This window comes from Carassius gibelio, chromosome A4 (genome assembly GCF_023724105.1).
Source record: "Carassius gibelio isolate Cgi1373 ecotype wild population from Czech Republic chromosome A4, carGib1.2-hapl.c, whole genome shotgun sequence".
NCBI lineage: Eukaryota > Metazoa > Chordata > Actinopteri > Cypriniformes > Cyprinidae > Carassius > Carassius gibelio.
In genome coordinates, this window is record NC_068374.1 from 8264229 (window position 1) to 8286425 (window position 22197).

Below are 22197 nucleotides of genomic sequence, written 5' to 3' on the forward strand. Positions count from 1 at the left end.
TCAGCGAGCATATTTTAAAATCATTATAGCAACAATAAGAATGAAATATTTTAGAAAAGCTAGTTTTGTGAGAGAGACAGTAATCAGGTGAAGGTAATCAGGAAATTAAATTGCTACATTATGAGACACAATTACCCTGCTCCTAATACGACTGTCACTTTTGAAGTGAAATTTGAAAATAAATAAAATGTGTTGAGGCAGTTGCTCAGATTACTTTTTATTAAGCTCAACGTTGAGCTTTACAACAAATCACGCATGTCTCTGTTGAGGTAATGATGACATAACCAATCAGACGAGTTTAAAATAGTTACTGGTGAAGGAAACAATCAGCTGAAATCGAGGGTGTTTTTTTTCTGAATCCACACCATGTGCTCAGGCACACTGTCTCTCTCTCTCAGACTGAATACAGTTAAGGTCTCGAGGAAACCTGAAGATACGATGCAAGTAAGATATTCATTTATAATTTTTGTTTTGTTTTTCATGCTACTAAAATACCAATGTCTTGATCATCTAATACATTAAAAAGCAATTCATTAATTCAGAAACGGCTGTCTGTGTGGCATACAAGAATGCCCCCCCCCCCCCCACACACAAAACGTAGGTTATATTCTTTTAATCAACATTAATCATCGTAAGTTACAAGACAAGGTATGTTAATCGAAACCATGTTCTACTTACTAGGTTTGTCTGATTTTTAATTAGTAGAGTTTTCCCTTTTAGATCAGAAAATTAAAGGGTGGGGGGGTGAAATGCTATTTCATGCATACTGAGTTTTTGACACTGTTAAAGAGTTGGATTCCCATGCTAAACATGGACAAAGTTTCAAAAATTAAGTTGTACGTTTGAAGGAGTATTTTTGTTCCCAAAATACTACTTCCGGTTTGTCACAAGTTTCGGAAAGTTTTTTTCGAGTATGGCTCTGTGTGACGTTAGATGGAGCGGAATTTCCTTATATGGGTCCTGAGGCACTTCTGCCGGAAGAGCGCGCGCTCCCGTATAGCAGAGCAATGAGAGCACAACAGACTTCACTGATCAGAGCGAGAGCGTCGCCAAATGACACAAAAGAAGTGTGTTTTTGGTTGCCAGGGCAAGACGACCCTGCACAGATTACCAAAAAAAAAAAAAAAAAAACAGCATTAAGGGACCAGTGGATGGAGTTTATTTTAACAGAGCATCAACGGAGTTGTGCAAGTGTTTTTGTTTGTTCCCTGCATTTCGAAGATGCTTGTTTTACAAACAAGGCCCAGTTTGATGACGGATTTGCGTATCGTTTATTTCTTAAGGATGATGCAATCTCAACGAAAAAGGGTCACGATCGTGTGTTGGAACCACAGGCGGGTGAGTAAAACTGCTTAAAATATCTCTGCCTCCTTGTTAGTGCGTCTGCCTCCCATGCCGGAGACCCGGGTTCGAGCCCCGCTCGGAGCGAGTCGTTGCTGCTGCTGCTCTCGTTCAGTTTCAGCCTCTGGATCTGATTCTGGATCATAAATAAACGGCTGAATCTGACTGTTAGCCATGGTTTGTTTTGGATGATGGTTTTGTCCTCACTGTAATGTCACAGCTTCCACACGCTCTCAACGCAAAAGACTACTGGCGCTCGTGATTCTTTAGCTCCGCCCACACGTCACGCCTCCAGTCGGTCGTGTTTTTCCGGGAAAAATCGGTACAGACTATCTTTCTCTTATGAATATAATAAAACTAAAGACTTTTTGGAGTTATGAAGGATGCAGTACTTCTCTATAGGTACTCAAGATTAACAGGATATTGAGTGAAAACGAGCATTTCACCCCCCCTTTAAACTACACAATCGGCAATCGGACTGTTTCTGGTATTTTTTCGGCCGATTTTTCCAGAAGTGCGCCCGCATGCACAGACTACATTTTAATCATTCGCTATCATGTCATTTGTGAGGAAGTATTTCGAAATCTGTGCGCAGGACACAGGCAGCCGTTCAGCACTGGAATTGCTGAGTTACACGTCTGAGGCACAGATAGCAGGAAGCGAACAGACGTTGGTGTACTGGCGCACAAATAAGTCTTTCCTGCGCGCACTGAAGCTGTGCGAGCGTACTGTACCTGTCCACACCCTGCACAAGCGTAGACCAGATCAACTTCTCATGTGTTGGATGAGAAATGAAACGGACTAAACTGTGATGCTGAAATGCTTTTTTTTTTTTTTTTAAGTAGAACTTGCATACATGTTTGAAAAGCCAGAAGTAAACGTTGTTTCTGTATAGGATTATTATTTTTATTTTACCTTAAAATTACATAGACTTAATTTGATTTAAAAATCACCTGCTGTAGCACACTGAAAAAAGTGTTTCATTCATCCAATTAAAACATTTTAGGGTATTGATTCACATCTATATTGTTTAACTTGAGACAACAGTTATTTATTTTTCATTGGCACAAGTAAAAAAATATAGTTGTGAATCATAACCATCATTTTTTTTTTTTTTTTTTTTTATTGGATTAATGAAACACTTTGCATCTTTGTTTTATTTGCATCAACATTATTTGAATTTAACATTTTGGAATCATTTACTTATATAGCATACTTTTATTTAGTCTCAATGGTAAAGACCTTTTTTAAATTTAAAACCAAATTTAAAAACTAAAACAAACACTGAATGCTGATTAAGAAATCTCTTATTGAATGTGTGTTGATTGTGTTGTTTGGACTGTAGAACTATGCAGTTGTTGACTTTCACATGGTCTCAGTTAATCTTTTCATTTAAGGCCAGTTCTCTGTAGTTTCAACCCAATTAAAAAACAAAAGCTAAATGCTGATGTCGGTACCATCTATTTTTGTATTGAATGTAGGCTGCTTACTGTGCAGTTACTGCCGTAAATTTTCAGATGGTTACGGTTATTGTTTTCAATAGCCAAAAACATCTTGTTTAGACACACTTTCCTTCTTTCTTGTTTGTTGCTTGAAAAAAAAAAGAAAAAGAAATCTGTATTGAAATTGGACAGTTTGTTGGTAAAAAAATCGGTTTTGGAATCAGCCATGGAAAGTCATGATCGTGCATCCCTAGTTATGTTCACAAGTAGCCATTCAGACAGGCATTCTTCAGATATTGGTAGAAACTGATTTTGGCACTCCTATTTGCATATTGTGTTTACTCATGGATTATGAGGACACACATCACTATTGAATGTGACTTAGCAGTAGACTATAGTTCAACAACACTTGTGTGTGTTTACTCATGGTTTATGAGGACACACATCACTATTGAATGTGACTCAGAAGTGGAGTATAGTTTAACAACACTTGTGTGTGTTTACTCGTGGTTTATGAGGACACACTTGACTATTGAATGTGACTCAGAAGTGGAGTATAGTTTAACAACACTTGTGTGTGTTTACTCGTGGTTTATGAGGACACACTTGACTATTGAATGTGACTTAGCAGTAGAGTATAGTTTAACAACACTTGTGTGTGTTTACTCGTGGTTTATGAGGACACACTTGACTATTGAATGTGATTCAGCAGTGGAGTATAGTTTAACAACACTTGTGTGTGTTTACTCATGGTTTATGAAGACACACATCACTATTGAATGTGACTCAGAAGTGGAGTATAGTTTAACAACACTTGTGTGTGTTTACTCGTGGTTTATGAGGACACACTTGACTATTGAATGTGACTCAGAAGTGGAGTATAGTTTAACAACACTTGTGTGTGTTTACTCGTGGTTTATGAGGACACACTTGACTATTGAATGTGACTTAGCAGTAGAGTATAGTTTAACAACACTTGTGTGTGTTTACTCGTGGTTTATGAGGACACACTTGACTATTGAATGTGACTCAGAAGTGGAGTATAGTTTAACAACACTTGTGTGTGTTTACTCGTGGTTTATGAGGACACACTTGACTATTGAATGTGTCTTAGCAGTAGACTATAGTTCAACAACACTTGTGTGTGTTTACTCATGGTTTATGAGGACACACATCACTATTGAATGTGACTCAGAAGTGGAGTATAGTTTAACAACACTTGTGTGTGTTTACTCGTGGTTTATGAGGACACACTTGACTATTGAATGTGACTTAGCAGTAGACTATAGTTCAACAACACTTGTGTGTGTTTACTCATGGTTTATGAGGACACACATCACTATTGAATGTGACTCAGAAGTGGAGTATAGTTTAACAACACTTGTGTGTGTTTACTCGTGGTTTATGAGGACACACTTGACTATTGAATGTGATTCAGAAGTGGAGTATAGTTTAACAACACTTGTGTGTGTTTACTCGTGGTTTATGAGGACACACTTGACTATTGAATGTGACTTAGCAGTAGACTATAGTTTAACAACACTTGTGTGTGTTTACTCATGGTTTATGAGGACACACATCACTATTGAATGTGACTCAGAAGTGGAGTATAGTTTAACAACACTTGTGTGTGTTTACTCATGGTTTATGAGGACACACTTGACTATTGAATGTGACTCAAGTGGAGTATAGTTTAACAACACTTGTGTGTGTTTACTCGTGGTTTATGAGGACACACTTGACTATTGAATGTGACTTAGCAGTAGACTATAGTTTAACAACACTTGTGAGTAAACACATGGTTTATGAGGACACACTTGACTATTGAATGTGACTCAGAAGTGGAGTATAGTTTAACAACACTTGTGTGTGTTTACTCGTGGTTTATGAGGACACACTTGACTATTGAATGTGACTTAGCAGTAGACTATAGTTCAACAACACTTGTGTGTGTTTACTCATGGTTTATGAGGACACACATCACTATTGAATGTGACTCAGAAGTGGAGTATAGTTTAACAACACTTGTGTGTGTTTACTCGTGGTTTATGAGGACACACTTGACTATTGAATGTGACTCAGAAGTGGAGTATAGTTTAACAACACTTGTGTGTGTTTACTCGTGGTTTATGAGGACACACTTGACTATTGAATGTGACTTAGCAGTAGAGTATAGTTTAACAACACTTGTGTGTGTTTACTCGTGGTTTATGAGGACACACTTGACTATTGAATGTGATTCAGCAGTGGAGTATAGTTTAACAACACTTGTGTGTGTTTACTCATGGTTTATGAAGACACACATCACTATTGAATGTGACTCAGAAGTGGAGTATAGTTTAACAACACTTGTGTGTGTTTACTCGTGGTTTATGAGGACACACTTGACTATTGAATGTGACTCAGAAGTGGAGTATAGTTTAACAACACTTGTGTGTGTTTACTCGTGGTTTATGAGGACACACTTGACTATTGAATGTGACTTAGCAGTAGAGTATAGTTTAACAACACTTGTGTGTGTTTACTCGTGGTTTATGAGGACACACTTGACTATTGAATGTGACTCAGAAGTGGAGTATAGTTTAACAACACTTGTGTGTGTTTACTCGTGGTTTATGAGGACACACTTGACTATTGAATGTGTCTTAGCAGTAGACTATAGTTCAACAACACTTGTGTGTGTTTACTCGTGGTTTATGAGGACACACTTGACTATTGAATGTGACTTAGCAGTAGACTATAGTTCAACAACACTTGTGTGTGTTTACTCATGGTTTATGAGGACACACATCACTATTGAATGTGACTCAGAAGTGGAGTATAGTTTAACAACACTTGTGTGTGTTTACTCGTGGTTTATGAGGACACACTTGACTATTGAATGTGATTCAGAAGTGGAGTATAGTTTAACAACACTTGTGTGTGTTTACTCGTGGTTTATGAGGACACACTTGACTATTGAATGTGACTTAGCAGTAGACTATAGTTTAACAACACTTGTGTGTGTTTACTCATGGTTTATGAGGACACACATCACTATTGAATGTGACTCAGAAGTGGAGTATAGTTTAACAACACTTGTGTGTGTTTACTCATGGTTTATGAGGACACACTTGACTATTGAATGTGACTCAGAAGTGGAGTATAGTTTAACAACACTTGTGTGTGTTTACTCGTGGTTTATGAGGACACACTTGACTATTGAATGTGACTTAGCAGTAGACTATAGTTTAACAACACTTGTGAGTAAACACATGGTTTATGAGGACACACTTGACTATTGAATGTGACTCAGAAGTGGAGTATAGTTTAACAACACTTGTGTGTGTTTACTCGTGGTTTATGAGGACACACTTGACTATTGAATGTGACTTAGCAGTAGACTATAGTTCAACAACACTTGTGTGTGTTTACTCATGGTTTATGAGGACACACATCACTATTGAATGTGACTCAGAAGTGGAGTATAGTTTAACAACACTTGTGTGTGTTTACTCGTGGTTTATGAGGACACACTTGACTATTGAATGTGACTCAGAAGTGGAGTATAGTTTAACAACACTTGTGTGTGTTTACTCGTGGTTTATGAGGACACACTTGACTATTGAATGTGACTTAGCAGTAGAGTATAGTTTAACAACACTTGTGTGTGTTTACTCGTGGTTTATGAGGACACACTTGACTATTGAATGTGATTCAGCAGTGGAGTATAGTTTAACAACACTTGTGTGTGTTTACTCATGGTTTATGAAGACACACATCACTATTGAATGTGACTCAGAAGTGGAGTATAGTTTAACAACACTTGTGTGTGTTTACTCGTGGTTTATGAGGACACACTTGACTATTGAATGTGACTCAGAAGTGGAGTATAGTTTAACAACACTTGTGTGTGTTTACTCGTGGTTTATGAGGACACACTTGACTATTGAATGTGACTTAGCAGTAGAGTATAGTTTAACAACACTTGTGTGTGTTTACTCGTGGTTTATGAGGACACACTTGACTATTGAATGTGACTCAGAAGTGGAGTATAGTTTAACAACACTTGTGTGTGTTTACTCGTGGTTTATGAGGACACACTTGACTATTGAATGTGTCTTAGCAGTAGACTATAGTTCAACAACACTTGTGTGTGTTTACTCATGGTTTATGAGGACACACATCACTATTGAATGTGACTCAGAAGTGGAGTATAGTTTAACAACACTTGTGTGTGTTTACTCGTGGTTTATGAGGACACACTTGACTATTGAATGTGACTTAGCAGTAGACTATAGTTCAACAACACTTGTGTGTGTTTACTCATGGTTTATGAGGACACACATCACTATTGAATGTGACTCAGAAGTGGAGTATAGTTTAACAACACTTGTGTGTGTTTACTCGTGGTTTATGAGGACACACTTGACTATTGAATGTGATTCAGAAGTGGAGTATAGTTTAACAACACTTGTGTGTGTTTACTCGTGGTTTATGAGGACACACTTGACTATTGAATGTGACTTAGCAGTAGACTATAGTTTAACAACACTTGTGTGTGTTTACTCATGGTTTATGAGGACACACATCACTATTGAATGTGACTCAGAAGTGGAGTATAGTTTAACAACACTTGTGTGTGTTTACTCATGGTTTATGAGGACACACTTGACTATTGAATGTGACTCAGAAGTGGAGTATAGTTTAACAACACTTGTGTGTGTTTACTCGTGGTTTATGAGGACACACTTGACTATTGAATGTGACTTAGCAGTAGACTATAGTTTAACAACACTTGTGAGTAAACACATGGTTTATGAGGACACACTTGACTATTGAATGTGACTCAGAAGTGGAGTATAGTTTAACAACACTTGTGTGTGTTTACTCATGGTTTATGAGGACACACTTGACTACTGAATGTGTCTTAGCAGTAGAGTATAGTTAAACAACACTTGTGTGTGTTTACTCCGGGTTTATGAGGACACACTTGACTACTGAATGTGTCTTAGCAGTAGAGTATAGTTAAACAACACTTGTGTGTGTTTACTCGTGGTTTATGAGGACACACTTGACTACTGAATGTGTCTTAGCAGTAGAGAATAGTTTAACAACACTTGTGTGTGTTTACTCGTGGTTTATGAGGACACACTTGACTACTGAATGTGTCTTAGCAGTAGAGAATAGTTTAACAACACTTGTGTGTGTTTACTCGTGGTTTATGAGGACACACATCACTATTGAATGTGTCTTAGCAGTAGAGTATAGTTCAACAACACTTGTGTGTGTTTACTCGTGTGCTATCAGTATACTGAAATTGTGTCCTCATAAACCACAAGTATTTTAACAATAGTGTACTGCTGAATCACATTTTGTAGCAATAAGAGAATTTCACTTCAGGTCTTGTTATAAGGAGTGAAAAACTAAATTGAGAAAAGTGTTAAACCTCTTTAGCAGAAGTGACTTCACTTTCCGTTATAGCTGCAGCGACAGGCTCATGGACAAACTGGAAAACAGAAAATAAGATATTTGTATAATAATAATAATAATAATAACAACTGGATGATATTAGTATAAATACTTGAATATCATTTGGAAATATTCTACCTTGCTCAGTTCCTGCCCACAGTGAGAACGCCATGGCAATTCTTGTCCTCCATAATTATATGTTATCTCTTCATCTTTATTTATGTCTTTTATAGCAAATAAACAAAGATGAGGCTTTTAGGTGTTTTTGCAAACATACCCCGACCTAAATGAAATAAAATCAACAGAAAACTGTTTAAACTACATGAAGGTAGGGTAGGCAATTTCGTAAAGGCTAGCAATAGCAAGCTAGCTTTAAAAGCATAAGATTCCCACCCTCCCAGTATAATCACTCTGCAAAGCCACACCTCCTCCAAAATAAATTAACGCACTCATGCAGAGCAGAGACTAACCAGTGACATGAGAGATGACTTTGGTGGAGGATTAAATGCAACGCTGTCAGATTACCTAATTCTTCATTCACCGGTGAAAAAACATTACAGTGCAAAGTGCATTCGGACCGAATATCTTGATTGGACGAACATTCTATGGTCCTACGCCTAGATGATATTAATACATATAAATAAATAATGTTTTTGAACGAAATCACCTACCCTGCCTTTGACCAAAACACATTTAAACAATACCATTAATACAAACTAGGGCTGCACAATATATTGAAATCGTGATTTGACAGAAACTGCAATTGTCATGCGTATCTGTCAGTGAAGCTGGGTTCTGAGATCAGCAGTAAATCTCCATCCGAAAACCAGATAAACTCCAAATACACCCCGCAGAAGAAACCCAGGTTTTGCCCATCACTGCAGCTGAATAAACAGAAGATTTAACTGCTTTCATTGATTCAACGTGACTAATAAACACATGACTATGGCTATATATGGTTTATCTGAGATCTCATTATAATTTTCATGAAATTAAAGTATATCTGTAATGCAATGCTAATCGATATAGCCTTTATCACTGCTTAGTACTATACTATGAAATATTGTGCGCCTTATTCTGTGTAAGAAGCCACATCATCTCAAAGAAGGATTTATTACAAACACTCGACTGACGTCATAAAGTAAGTTTGGACTAAAAAAGCAGGTGAAGGAGATTTACTACTAATCACAGAACCACTTATCTGATGAGATGTGACAAGATTACAGTGAGATTAATCTAGATAAAACATTTTTTTATCTATGTCCAGCACATACATATATAAATTATATAATTTTTTTATATATATTATATAAATTACAGTTCCAAATCTATTCAAATAGAAAGCTTTTTTTAAATAGTGAAAATATTTTAAAATTTTAATGTTTTTGCTGAACTTTTGATCAAATAAATGCAGCCTTGGTGAGCAGAAGAAACTTCTTAAAAACAAGTTTATAAATAATATTATTGTAACGATATAAACTTCATATTCATCGGGAAGAAGGAGGCGGGAACCAGCGAACAATCAAAACATTTTAATATTCAAAATAAATACAAAACAGCGCACCAGCCCCTCGCGGACGACTAGTGCGCAAATTAAAGCCAAAACATAAAATAATGTCCCAGGCCTGGTCCTCTCTCGTCCTTCACGGTCGTCGCTCCAGTTTTATATCCTTCCATCTCCTACGTGGGACTCGATACTGGCGGTGGGGCGCAGGTGCAGCTCATCTCCAATCACTACACCTGGCCTCACTCCTCCTTCCCGCCCCAATTATATATAAATCTTATTGATCAAAAACTTTTGAATGGTTGTGTAGGCTGATTATTCTTATAGATTGAAACAAATGTGCTTCAGCCAGAAAAAAAAAAAAAAGTTTTGGTGGTCAAATGTGCTCGAGCATGGTTCAGATCATCCGGTGTGTGTACACCTCTTGGCCCCTTTTTCATTGTTGTTAAATCTAAAACTTTGGTCTATTTTTGAAACATTTTACTCCATTATTGGATTATCCAAGGCATGCATGCAACTCTGTACAGGTCACAGACTGTATTTACAATGGACCACTGTGTATCCTGTATAATAGAAGTTAAGTAGTTAAGAGATAGTTTCTCTAGGTAAATCCCCCCCCCCCCCCCAAAAAAAAAACGTACCTTTGAAGGGATTAATGTATCTCCCAGTTATTATGTCTTTGTCCTTTCCAATTTTGACATGTATTTCTGCATCTTTAAAAGGATCGAGTCCTCTAGTCCGACGACTCAGACTCACTACAAAATATAATGTCAAGTCAATCACAGATAAACAGTGTAATATCGATTTTTTATATATATATCACTATAAATCAAAAGCTGAAAACAACAACACTACAAAAATAAACTTTGATGTTAAATATTCACTAAGAAGACTTCATCATTAGCTATAGCTCCACATTGGAGAGCTGCTTTATAATAGAAAATCAAGTTGTAATTCTAACTGAAAGCGACTGAGATGTAGAGATGGAGTGAGAGACCTTCACTCAGAAATCACCAATTTGTGTGTAGCAGGCAACATGATTCAATTAACTCAAAATGAGATTAAAATGTATAATTGTCGATAATTTGAATTTATATTTTTATCGACGTTGTTGATAATGTGAAATAATCATTTTAAACCTATCACTTATTTTACTTTTTCAAGAAAGATAATTCAATTACATTAATTAGATTGCTTAGTAATGGATTAACGTATGGTTAACGTTTCTCTTTAAACGCAAAGAGAAGCAGCAGGCAGTGGTTTGGGTGTAAATTGCAGGCTCCAGTCTCAAGGTCGTGGCCAGGGGAACGAGAGAAAAGCGTCCCCGCATTAGAGTGCACCTCAGTCGGCTAAACCGGAGAACTCTCCCGCTCACACCACGTAAACTCCCGCAACCGCACAGACACGACATTACAGGAGACATTATCGCACAAGTGTTTTCTTTTTGATTTGGTGACTCAGCCGTGTGCTCTGCCCAAGGCCACTTTAATTTAAATTAAATAAACCATTGTGACGTAAAGTATTTCTTCATGACTACCACATTTGTTGCGATCTAATATAACGTTATATTATCTTTGCATCTCAGAGCCGATTCTACAAGCAGCACTCCTCTTATGCGCCATTAACGTTACGGTCTTAAGTGTTTAAATGACATTTAATTAATATTTGACAACTGAAATGAAAATTGAGGAATCGCGGATTTCATGTGTATATAAAAAACAAAAGATAATAAGTACTTACTTTTTCACCGTAGATGCTGCTCCGTGGTTCACCGAACTGCTCTTATTGACATCCGCTGCGTGTCTAGTATTTCCAATCACATATGGTGGGAATGTGTATACCGTGCAATACCAATTCCCACCTACATATACACAACATGGTTTATGAGGACCATGTTTGTAACGGTTATAAAAAAGGTAGGGAGTGTCATAATAGTAAAATAGCAACATTAATTAATAAAAGCAGTAATGTAGTACACATACAAGTATTAATAGTTATTTAAATTATTATTAGTCAATGATTATAACAAGTTAAATTTCCCGAATTATGAGACCACTGAAATTGGTCTCATAAACCGATTGGTCTTGTAATGCTGGTATGTAAACCTGAAAATTGGTCTCATAAACCACATATGCCAACACACACACACACACACACCGGAGTCTAACTTACTGTCTATCTTCATCTCCGGAGGACCTATTGTCCCCGAGAGACAGCCAAACATAACCCCACAAGTCACCCACCTCACAGCCGCTGCTACATCTCATGCACCTCTTTTTAACGAGTCCCTTGATGAACAGGTGAATACAATCAGAGCAAATCACATAATCACCGGATAACAACATTCTACACGCTTATAAGACATTTTGTGTTTATATATAGAAATTGCAATTACATGCTTTATGACATGATTCTCATCCACGAACAAAATAATCAAATCCATGTGGCAGATAACTGACACTGGAAAGTTGGTAAAACATTTAGATATGCTATGAACAAACTCTTGAATATCTAAGTAAAGCCTATATATAGATTTAACTTTTTCCCCAATCTAAACTAGTTTACAAATTTCCAATTAAAGCTCAAGACATTTTCAATTACATGCAACACAGAAACAATTGTTTTCAGATCTTACACACCCACAAATGTTAATTGTATGGTATATAATATTGTTCTAAACATTTGAAAATAAAACATTAACCATTATAAACAAGTTGAGAATGGTTTTATTACAAACAAAATCCAACATTTCAAAGAACATAACCTTTTTTTTAAACAAAAAGTACACTTTTCTTAACTTTTAAACATCAAAACGCAAGTCTTATATTGTCTATAATATAACACCTTTAAAGTTATGAAACAATCACCAAAAACATCCTGAACTTACAGTACTTAAAGTAATACTTCATTATAAGAATGAAAATTGTCATGTACTCATCCTCAGGTTTCAAACATGTATGAGTTTTTCAAACATTTATGAGTATTGAACACAATAAGATATTTTGAACAATTATAGTAACCAAACAATTGTTGATCGAACTGACTTCCATAGTACAGAAAAAATAAAGTACACAAATCAGTGGAGCTCAACAACTGTTCAGTTACCAGCATTTTACAAATCATTTTATTTTGTGTTCAACAATGAAACTTGTACAAGTTTGGAACAATATGAGGGTAAGTAAATGACAATTTTAATTTTTGACGTAAACTGTTACTTTTGTATACTTTTTAAACACTACAAAAATATTGCACCTAAATTTTCCCTAGAAATGCATAACTACAATTTATTTCAATGAGGCCGCTATAAATACTTCCTCACTCCTCATTCCATTCCTAAACTACTCCTTGATCTACTTCTTTTTAAACATAACAAACTAAAATATTGCCGCTAGTTTTTCCCCACAGAAACTTCTTAGACGGATACTGCTGTACTTCCTCACTCCTTATTACTTTCCTAAATATAAGAAAACAAATACAGTTAGGCATAACTTTAAATTATACACAAAATAAATACAAAATTGCAAATATTGACAAAAGAATTCACTTAAACTTCTAAAAATTAACATTCAATAAATATCCACTGACATTTCTCAATCTGTGTTGCAACTGCAACCTCTTCATCCACAATATCTATCTCGAACACTTGGTCCACCAACAGCTCCAACTGCCACCTCATGCTTCTTAGCAATTGGAGGTACTTCACCCATCTTTGAATCTTGAGTTACTTCTCTCAATATAGAAACTGAAGCAACTTCTTCCTGTACAGAGCCTGCACTGGGTGCTTCTTCCTGAATAGTAGATGAATCGATTGCAGTTTTCTCCAGAGAAACAACAATGTTGTTTTGTATTTTTATTTTGCATTTCTCCGTGCTCATCTTGATTGTCTGTAAGTAAGTGCAGAAGTTTCTCTTCTTCCAAATATCGTTTCAACACACTGTTGGACAAACTGACATCTTCACTGAAAGTACCTGCTAGGGACACTTTCCCTTTTACAATACATTCAAATTTGAGACACTTTTGCAAAAGTGCACATCTCTGACAGCGATGAAACTTTCCTTGTGGATTGAAATTCACTTGCCAAGCCTGGCATTTTTGCACCTTCAAGAACCGTTTAAAATGATTCAGTTCGATTTGGTGAACTGAATGATTCGTTCGCGAACCAGATATCCAGACTGCTTTGATTTGAACTCTCTCTCACACAGACATGGAAGAGAAGACAATGCTGAATAAAGTCCTCGTTTTTGCTATTTTTGGACCAAAATGTATTTTCGATGCTTCAACATATTCTAACGGACCGTCTGATGTCACATGATTCTTGTACCTTTTGCTGTTGAATTATCCAATATCTAGTTTATAACAGTAATTTTTGTCTTAGATTATGATTATATATATTTTCATTTCTTATTTTTCATTAAAATGTAGTTTTTCACAATGCAATTTAGCAGATTGTGTTTAACACACAAAACAGTGATGATCAGGGCCCGTATTCACAAAACATTTTATCTTAACTCTAAGACTTCTCCTAAATTGTAGTAAAAGTTTTTAGCTGAGGGTTTTTTCTTTACAAGAGCAGTGCAGATCTCTCTCTGGCTCAGATGGATTTGATAGTTCTGTGACGTCACCGAACGTTGTAAATCCCGTCTGTGGGACCAGACTCCACATAAGAATCACATAAGTGGGACCGTACCGCTCAAAAGGTAAAAAAAATTGTCTATACTTTAATTTAATCCGAACTGTGTATATAATTTTAAAAGCCAAGAATAACAACTAAGTTAGGTAAAAAGCCCAGAACTGCTTTTCTGACTGATATGACACAAACAATGATAACCATTTGTACATTCTCTAACATGCATATTTTAGATTCACAATTCATTTAAAAGCCTCTGGTCTGTAAAAATGGTAAATATCAATACATCCTCCTGTTTTTACACTCATTGCGCTCTATTTGTAGCAGCATGTATATGTGAATTCATTCTCTGCAGCAGGAAGGGGTTAGAAAGGGAGTTATAAAGGATTCCCTGATAACGGCTCTCACAAACACTGCTCAGGCGTTACAGGCAAGATGAAATGAAAATTTAACATTTTTGCATGTCTGTTAATATAGGTGATTATTTCCTCTTTTAAATCAATGCCAATATCTCCTCCAATGCAAAGTCATCCATATGCTGAAAGATATCATATCGCAATTCATCTCTCCCAGGAGTAGTGTGCCTCCCTCGTCTTATTGCCCTTCTTAATTCATGTAAGAAAAGAACAAATTACATCACTATTGTCATTATTTTTGTTAAGTTTATACCCTTCCTGCTTAAGCATTAGCTCCCTCCTAATCAAACCATCACTACCAACATTATGATCACTGTGCACTCGCTGGAAACTCCTAACCAACAGATCAGCCTCATCCTGGTTACTAACCACTTCTCTACACCCTTCTACCAAAACAGAAATAGAAAAACCTCTATTAATTCCCGCCATACGATGAATCATATTCCAAACCTGTTTAACAGTAGTCTCAGAACCAAGAGTGCCACAGAACTTCTGCCAACTCTCTCTCTTCACACACTTTATAACCTTCCTAGCCTCAGCTCGCCGTTCCTTATATTCAACAACAAAGCTCTCAACAGGACATCTGCCACAACACAACTGATCGTCCCAACCCCATTTATAAGGGAAGAAATCACACTTATTAAACCTGACAGGGCACACATGTGAAGTGAAGACCACTTCAGGTGACTAGCTCTTGAAGCTCATCAAGAGAAGCCAAGAGTGTGCAAAGCAGTAATCAAAGCTAAAGGTGGCTACTTTGAAGAACCTACAATATGACATATTTTCAGTTGTTTCACACTTTTTTGTTATGTATATAATTCCACGTGTGTTAATTCTTCAGTGTGAATCTACAATTTTCATGAAAATAAAGAAAACTCTTTGAATTCGAAGGTGTGTCCAATCTTTTGGTCTATATATATATATATATATATATATATATATATATATATATATATATATATATATATATATATATAAAATAGAAAACAGGTATTTTAAATTACACTATAACTGTAAATTAGTATTACACTGTATTTTGATCAAATAAATGCAAACTTTGTGAGCATTAGAACTATAATCTCTCTCTCTCTCTCTCTCTCTCTATATATATATATTGATGAGTAGTATACAGATCTTGATTGAAGATTGAAGATAGAAGAAGCACAAAATCACTTTTACAGACTTCTAAATTAAATGTTCCCTCCTGGTGGAATGACCTCCCAAACTCAGTCCTTCGCCATCTTCAAGATTCGGCTTAAAACCCATCTCTGTCTTTAACACTCACTATTCTAATTCTATTCTTTAAAAAAGTGCCCCATTTAGACTTAAACGCTATTAATTTACTTGTTTTCTCCAAATAAATAAATAACACTAACTGTTCTATTCTTTTTGCATTCTATCTATTTTACTTTTATTTATTATACAATTAACAAAAGCAAAAAGGCATCTAACACTAGCTTTCTCTATTCTATCTGCTTTCTTTTTATTATATAATTTAAAAAAAACTTGCTACGTGAACTGCGTTTAAGCTAACTGAGACTTGTTATAGCACTTATTTATCATTGCTGTTTTGTTACATTTGATTGCTTCCATTGTCCTCATTTGTGAGTCGCTTTGGATAAAAGTGTCTGCTAAACAACTAAATGTAAATGGATATAAATACAAACACATGCATGTATGTATTTAAGAAATAACCTTTTAATATAATGCACTTTAACTAAATAAAGATTAAATTTGATTTATTGCCTGTTATATTCTGAGGAGAAACTGAGATTGAACAAGATGATATTGACATGATAATTCAGTTGATTAAACAGTTAAATATTTTTGCTGTCTTTTCGATTGCTCCAGTACTGTATTACATTTGTTTTTAAATGTAAAATTATATGTTTTTAGAAAAAAAGACTTTTATTTTGCTCTGGCGGTGTGACGTCATAAGGCTGCGCGCTCTCACGCGTCTGTGATTCGGCTGAAGAAAGGTGTGTGATTTTAATAGTTTAAAGTGTTTCAATCGACTAAACTCATTTAGAGTCGTATATTATTACACTGTGAAAACAAGTCTGAACCCGTGTCACATTGTTATGCTTTAACTAGTGTTATTAATGATGGTTAATGCTTGTAAAGTGTTCCCGAACAGAAGTAAGAGTGCGTCTCATTTCGCTCCCTATATAGTGAATCAGTTCATTTTAAACAAGACCTCGGTTACTGGTTAGTAGTGTTGGAGAAAACCGTAATGAATCAATTGAATCGCAAAATGATTCAGTGATTCTAACGAATCATCGCGCGCTGACGTCATCTGCTGTTTAAAACAGAGTAAATGCGATGAAAACAAACACAAACCTGTTTAATGATAACTTTTACTAACCAACTGAAAATGTTTTCCTGAAAGTGAAATCTATTACATATAATCTACACATCATTCAATACTAAATATACATCTTAATACACATGTAAACCAAATTCTGTCCTTTTATTAATTTGATTGCTAATGTTGTTTTTAATGTCATACATTTAAAGTCCATTAACTCTGACTCCCTTAGCAGTGTGCTGACTACTGAACTAGAGCTGATTATTTGTGTTAATTATTCTCATCTTAATCACAGATAAACTGAGGTCCATGTGACACTTTTATAAAGATGGAGTTTATTAAAGAGGAGAGTGAAGATGTGAAGATTGAAGACACATTCAGAGTCAAACATGAAGAGACTGAGACACACAATATTATAAAGATGGAGTTTATTAAAGAGGAGAGAGAAGAAATGAAGATCGAAGACACATTCAGAGTCAAACATGAAGAGACTGAGGAACAAACAGGTTAGTTTTTATTCTCAAAGCTGAACTCAGTTGATCATTATTAAAATGTCCAGCTCTACAGAACACATTAAACTCTAGTGTTGATATTTCCAGTTATTAATAAAAGTAGTCTTAATAGAAGGCTATTATATTATTAACCGAAAAACTATTTCTGTGAAAACAACAGTTAGGTTCCTAATTGTGAAAAATTATGTGATGGTGAATCCCTCCATCAAGATCAAGATGGATGGAGATTTGTTGTTGTTTTTTGGCTTGTGACTTGATCTTTTGAATTTAATACAAAACTGCTATTACATAACTGAACCTAGTGTAGAGGAAAGTGTTTCTAATGTCTTAGACCTAAATGTCTGTAAGAAACCAGTTCTGCTGGGTCTAAGTCTTGTGGTCCTCTAACATGATTTTTGATGAGATGTTGATAACTGCCAGCTTAAAGATACAGTTGCAATCAAAATTATTAGAGACTAATACTGTAGAAATGCAAGCTTTTCTAAGGATCTAGAATTTCATAAAATTGCATCTATAACAGTTTACTTGCATATAGGGCTGTGCGATATGCAAAAAAAAAACCTATCATGATTTTATCAATTTTGCGATTTCAATTTTAATCACTATTTTGACACACACAGACATGCTTTACAGTCATTAATGCAATCAGTATAAATTTGAAACATATTTCCAAAAGAAAACCAATGAGAGCTTTATCAAAAAGTTGTAACATGTCTCTAGAACAGACTTGAGTCAAAATAATCACTAAGTAAAGATGTCAAAGAAAATCTAGACATATGGCAAAATATTATAATAAAGAAATAAAATAAAACCCGTGTTCAGGGAGATGTTTTTTTTTTTTTTTTTGCCATGCATCGGTCATAAAGCTCACTGTAGCGGTGCCTCAGGTGTTATATCTTGTGCCCAATATATATATATATATATATATATATATATATATAGGGCTGTGCAAAAAATGGATGCGATTTTCATGCACATCTCATCAGTAAAGACACTCCTGTAATTAGGAGTATATCTCCAACACTTGCAATAAGCAATACCAATAATGTGATATTTAGCCCCTAAAATGTTAATTTTACCAAGGCAACCCTGCTAAAAAACGTATATTTTAACAGGACAGGATTTGTTGTGAGAACCTGGCAACCCTGATCTGAACGCACATGCTTGGGATATACTTCTAATTACAGGAGCTTCTTTACTGATGAGATGCACATGAAAATCGCATTTGATTTTTTGCACAGCCCTACCAATATATTTATTGCCCAAGGTTCACACGTACTGCATCTGCAGTGCTTTTACAGTAAGTTATGTGTACGTGATTCAGAAGCAGCAACGAGAGCGCATTATTGTAACGTGAAAGCACATAAAATAATGCACGAGCCCGAATCTATCCACTCACACACAGATTTCCTTTGTTAACAAAACCAGACACGCGTGCTCAGACAATAGACTGTGTAAGGATCAGATTCACACTGCTTCACAACGTGTCTCCTCTCGCTCAGCCTGTGTCCTGTGCACTCACAACTCTCTCTGTGCTCATGCGCAAGATATTACATCTTTTCGCACCTTTCTATCTATAACCTTTTCTGTTCTCATCTTTTTACTGCGTGCAGTGTGACCGCTCTGATCCATTAACATGGGCTTGAAAAAATGGCTACGCATCACAGTGTGTGTGAACCTGGAGTTAGACATATGCCCAGTCTGCTCTGTTCTCGCGCTAGGAGCGCTGCATCCTGATTGGTTCAGATAACATACTGCGGGAGGTCAGGACTGCGGAAAATCGTGCTATAAAGCGATTTAGAAATCGTGCACACTCAAATTGTGTTTTTATTTCGATTTCGATTAATCACACAGCCCTACTTGCATATTAAATGTGATAATGTCAATATATAATGTAATATTTTTAGTTATAGGTATTTTTAATTACACAGCTATGTAATAATTTTTCAACCCCTGATCATCGGCACTTATTTTTATGATAGGGAATAGGGATGCACCGGTTGACCGGCCATAAATCGGAACTGGCCGGGTTTTGCTTAAAATACGCGATCGGCAATCGGCCGGTTTTTGGTATTTTTTCAGGCCGATTTTTCCGGAAGTGCGTTCGCGTGCACAGACTACATTGTAATCGTTCGCTATGTCATTTGTGTGGAAGTATTTCGAAATCTGTGCACAGGACATGGGCAGCCGATCAGTACTGGAAGTGCAGAGCTACATGTCTGAGGCACAGATAGCAGGAAGCGAACAGCCGTTGGTGTACTGGCGCACAAATAAGAGTCCCTTTCCTGCGCACTGAAGCTGCGCGAGCGTATACTGTACCGGTCCGCGCCCTGAACACGAGTAGACCATGAAGAGATGTTCAGATCAACTTCTCACGTGTTGGATGAGAAACGAAACGGACTAAACTGTGACAAAACTGAAATGTTTTTTTTTCTTTCTTTTTTTTTTTTTAGAACTTTCATAAACGTTTGAAAAGCCAGAAATAAACGTCAGTTCTGCATTAGGGTGATTATTTTAATTTTACCTTAAAATTACATAGACTTTGTTTGATTTAAAAATCACCTGCTGTAGCAGACTGACAAAAAGTGTTTCATTCATCCAATTAAAACATTTTAGGGTAAAGATACACATCTATTTTTTTTTTTACTTGAGACAATAAGTTATTTATTTTTCATTGGCTCAAGTAAAGAAATATAGATGTGAATCATTACCCCAATTTTTTTTTTTTTTATTGGATGAATGAAACACTTTGCATCTTTGTTTTATTCGCACAAACATTATTTGATTTTAACATTTTGGAAAATGTATTTATATAGCATACTTTTATTTAGTCTCACTGGTAAAGACCTTTTTTTTTGTTTAAAAGCAAATTTAAAAACTAAAATACTGAATGCTGATTAAGAAACATGTTATTGAATGTGTGTTGATTGTGTTGTTTGGATTGTAGAACTATGCAGTTATTGCCTTTAATGTCACATGGTTACACTTAATCTTTTAATTTAAGCCCAGTTCTTTGTAGTTTCAACCCAATTCAAAAACAAAAGCTAAATGTTGATGTCTGTACCATCTATGTTTGTATTGAATGTAGGCTACTATACTGTGCAGTTACTGCTGTTAATTTCAGATGATTACAGTTATTGTTTTCAATAGCCAAAAGCAAGTTTGGCCTATTAACCCTTAGGGGACTAAGCCCTTTCTGGTCCGTTTTCTCTATTTTTACATTTCGGCTTATAAACCATATGTAATGAGGATGGACCACCATGTATTTGGTATCAATGGATTCAGAAGACCCTAAGCTATCATAAGCATGCATGAAATATGTCTATAAAGGAAGTATGAGTGAAAAATTGTACAATAAACTAGAGAATTTAAAAGACGAAAATGAGATTTTTGTCATTTATTACTGAAAATCCTACCTCACACAACAATAGTTAAAAGTTTTTGACCCAAAAATATATTTTTCAAACTCTTTGCTTGACAGAAATGGGTTAATGTTCAATCAAATGTGTAAAGATCAATTAAATAATTAACTTTATTTACAAACAGTCCTAGGCGTTTTTTTAATTTTTGGAACTAAGCCCTTTTTGGTCTGTTTTCTCTATTTTTATATTTGGGCTTAAAAATCATATGTAAAGGAGATGAAACACCCTGTGTTTGGTATCTATGGATTCAGAAGACCCTAAGCTACCATAAGCATGCATGCAATATGTTTATATAAAGGAAGTATGAGTGAAAAATTTTACAATAAACTAGAGAATTTCAAAAACGAAAAATTAGATTTTTGTCATTTATTACTGAAAAACACACAATATAGAACAGTTTTTGAACAAAGAAAATATATTTTTTCAAACTCTTTGCTTGACAGAAATGTGTTATTGTTTAATCAAATGTGTAAAGAACAATTAAATAATTAACTTTTTTTAAAAACAGTCCTAGGCATGCCAGTGAGCAAAGCAAGGCCTCTCCAGGCCTTTCCAGTAATTGTTCCAGAGCTTGTTCTGCCGTAAATCTTTTACTGCTTGCCATTTTGATAAAACAATTCTGTAATAATGCTGTATCTCTCTCGAATTTATCTCTTTGTGCTCGCCAACACTCCGATCACTTTCTGCTTTCTCCACGTGATGCTGATTCTCCGATCGCTCGAATTTAGCTCTTTGTGCTCGCTAATACTCCGATCGCGTTCTGCTTTCTCCACCCTGATGCTGATTCTCTGAACGCTTATTGATTACATGTCTTTTACTTTAGTCCAGCCAGCTTTTACAAGGCTACAGCAGAGCTACAGAGTCCTCTGAATCGCTAGAAGACATAACCTTCCTCTGATTGGGTTAGAAAAAGACTCCTCCCAGCGGCAATTTTTCCATTGGCTGTTGCGTGTTGAATCTGCCTAGCACAATCGTTTTCATTGGCCTGTTTACGCAGTGGTATTGCGCAATAAGGGAAGTGTTTAATATACAAACTGGACACCGCTGTTTTCAGCGGAATCTGAGGAAGACGGCAAAAAAACCCGCATCTCTCTAGCATTAATAGTTTTTGAGATAACTACACATTTGTAAAAGTATGCCATTTTGGGCGGTACCGCCTAATCCGTCCCCAGAG

The 22197-nt window shown here is 35.8% G+C and overlaps 1 protein-coding gene across 1 annotated transcript in view; it reads left to right on the plus strand.

Moving 5' to 3' along the window:
* Positions 1-16703: 16703 nt before the first annotated feature.
* The window catches only part of LOC127981681 (gastrula zinc finger protein XlCGF26.1-like), a 31386-nt gene continuing 25892 nt past the window's right edge, over positions 16704-22197 (plus strand). Inside the window, exons 1-2 of the mRNA XM_052585512.1 lie at positions 16704-16760; positions 17385-17595. Coding sequence (XP_052441472.1) covers positions 17418-17595 — 178 coding nt within the window. The 5' untranslated portion in view covers positions 16704-16760; positions 17385-17417. The remainder of the gene's footprint in view (positions 16761-17384; positions 17596-22197) is intronic.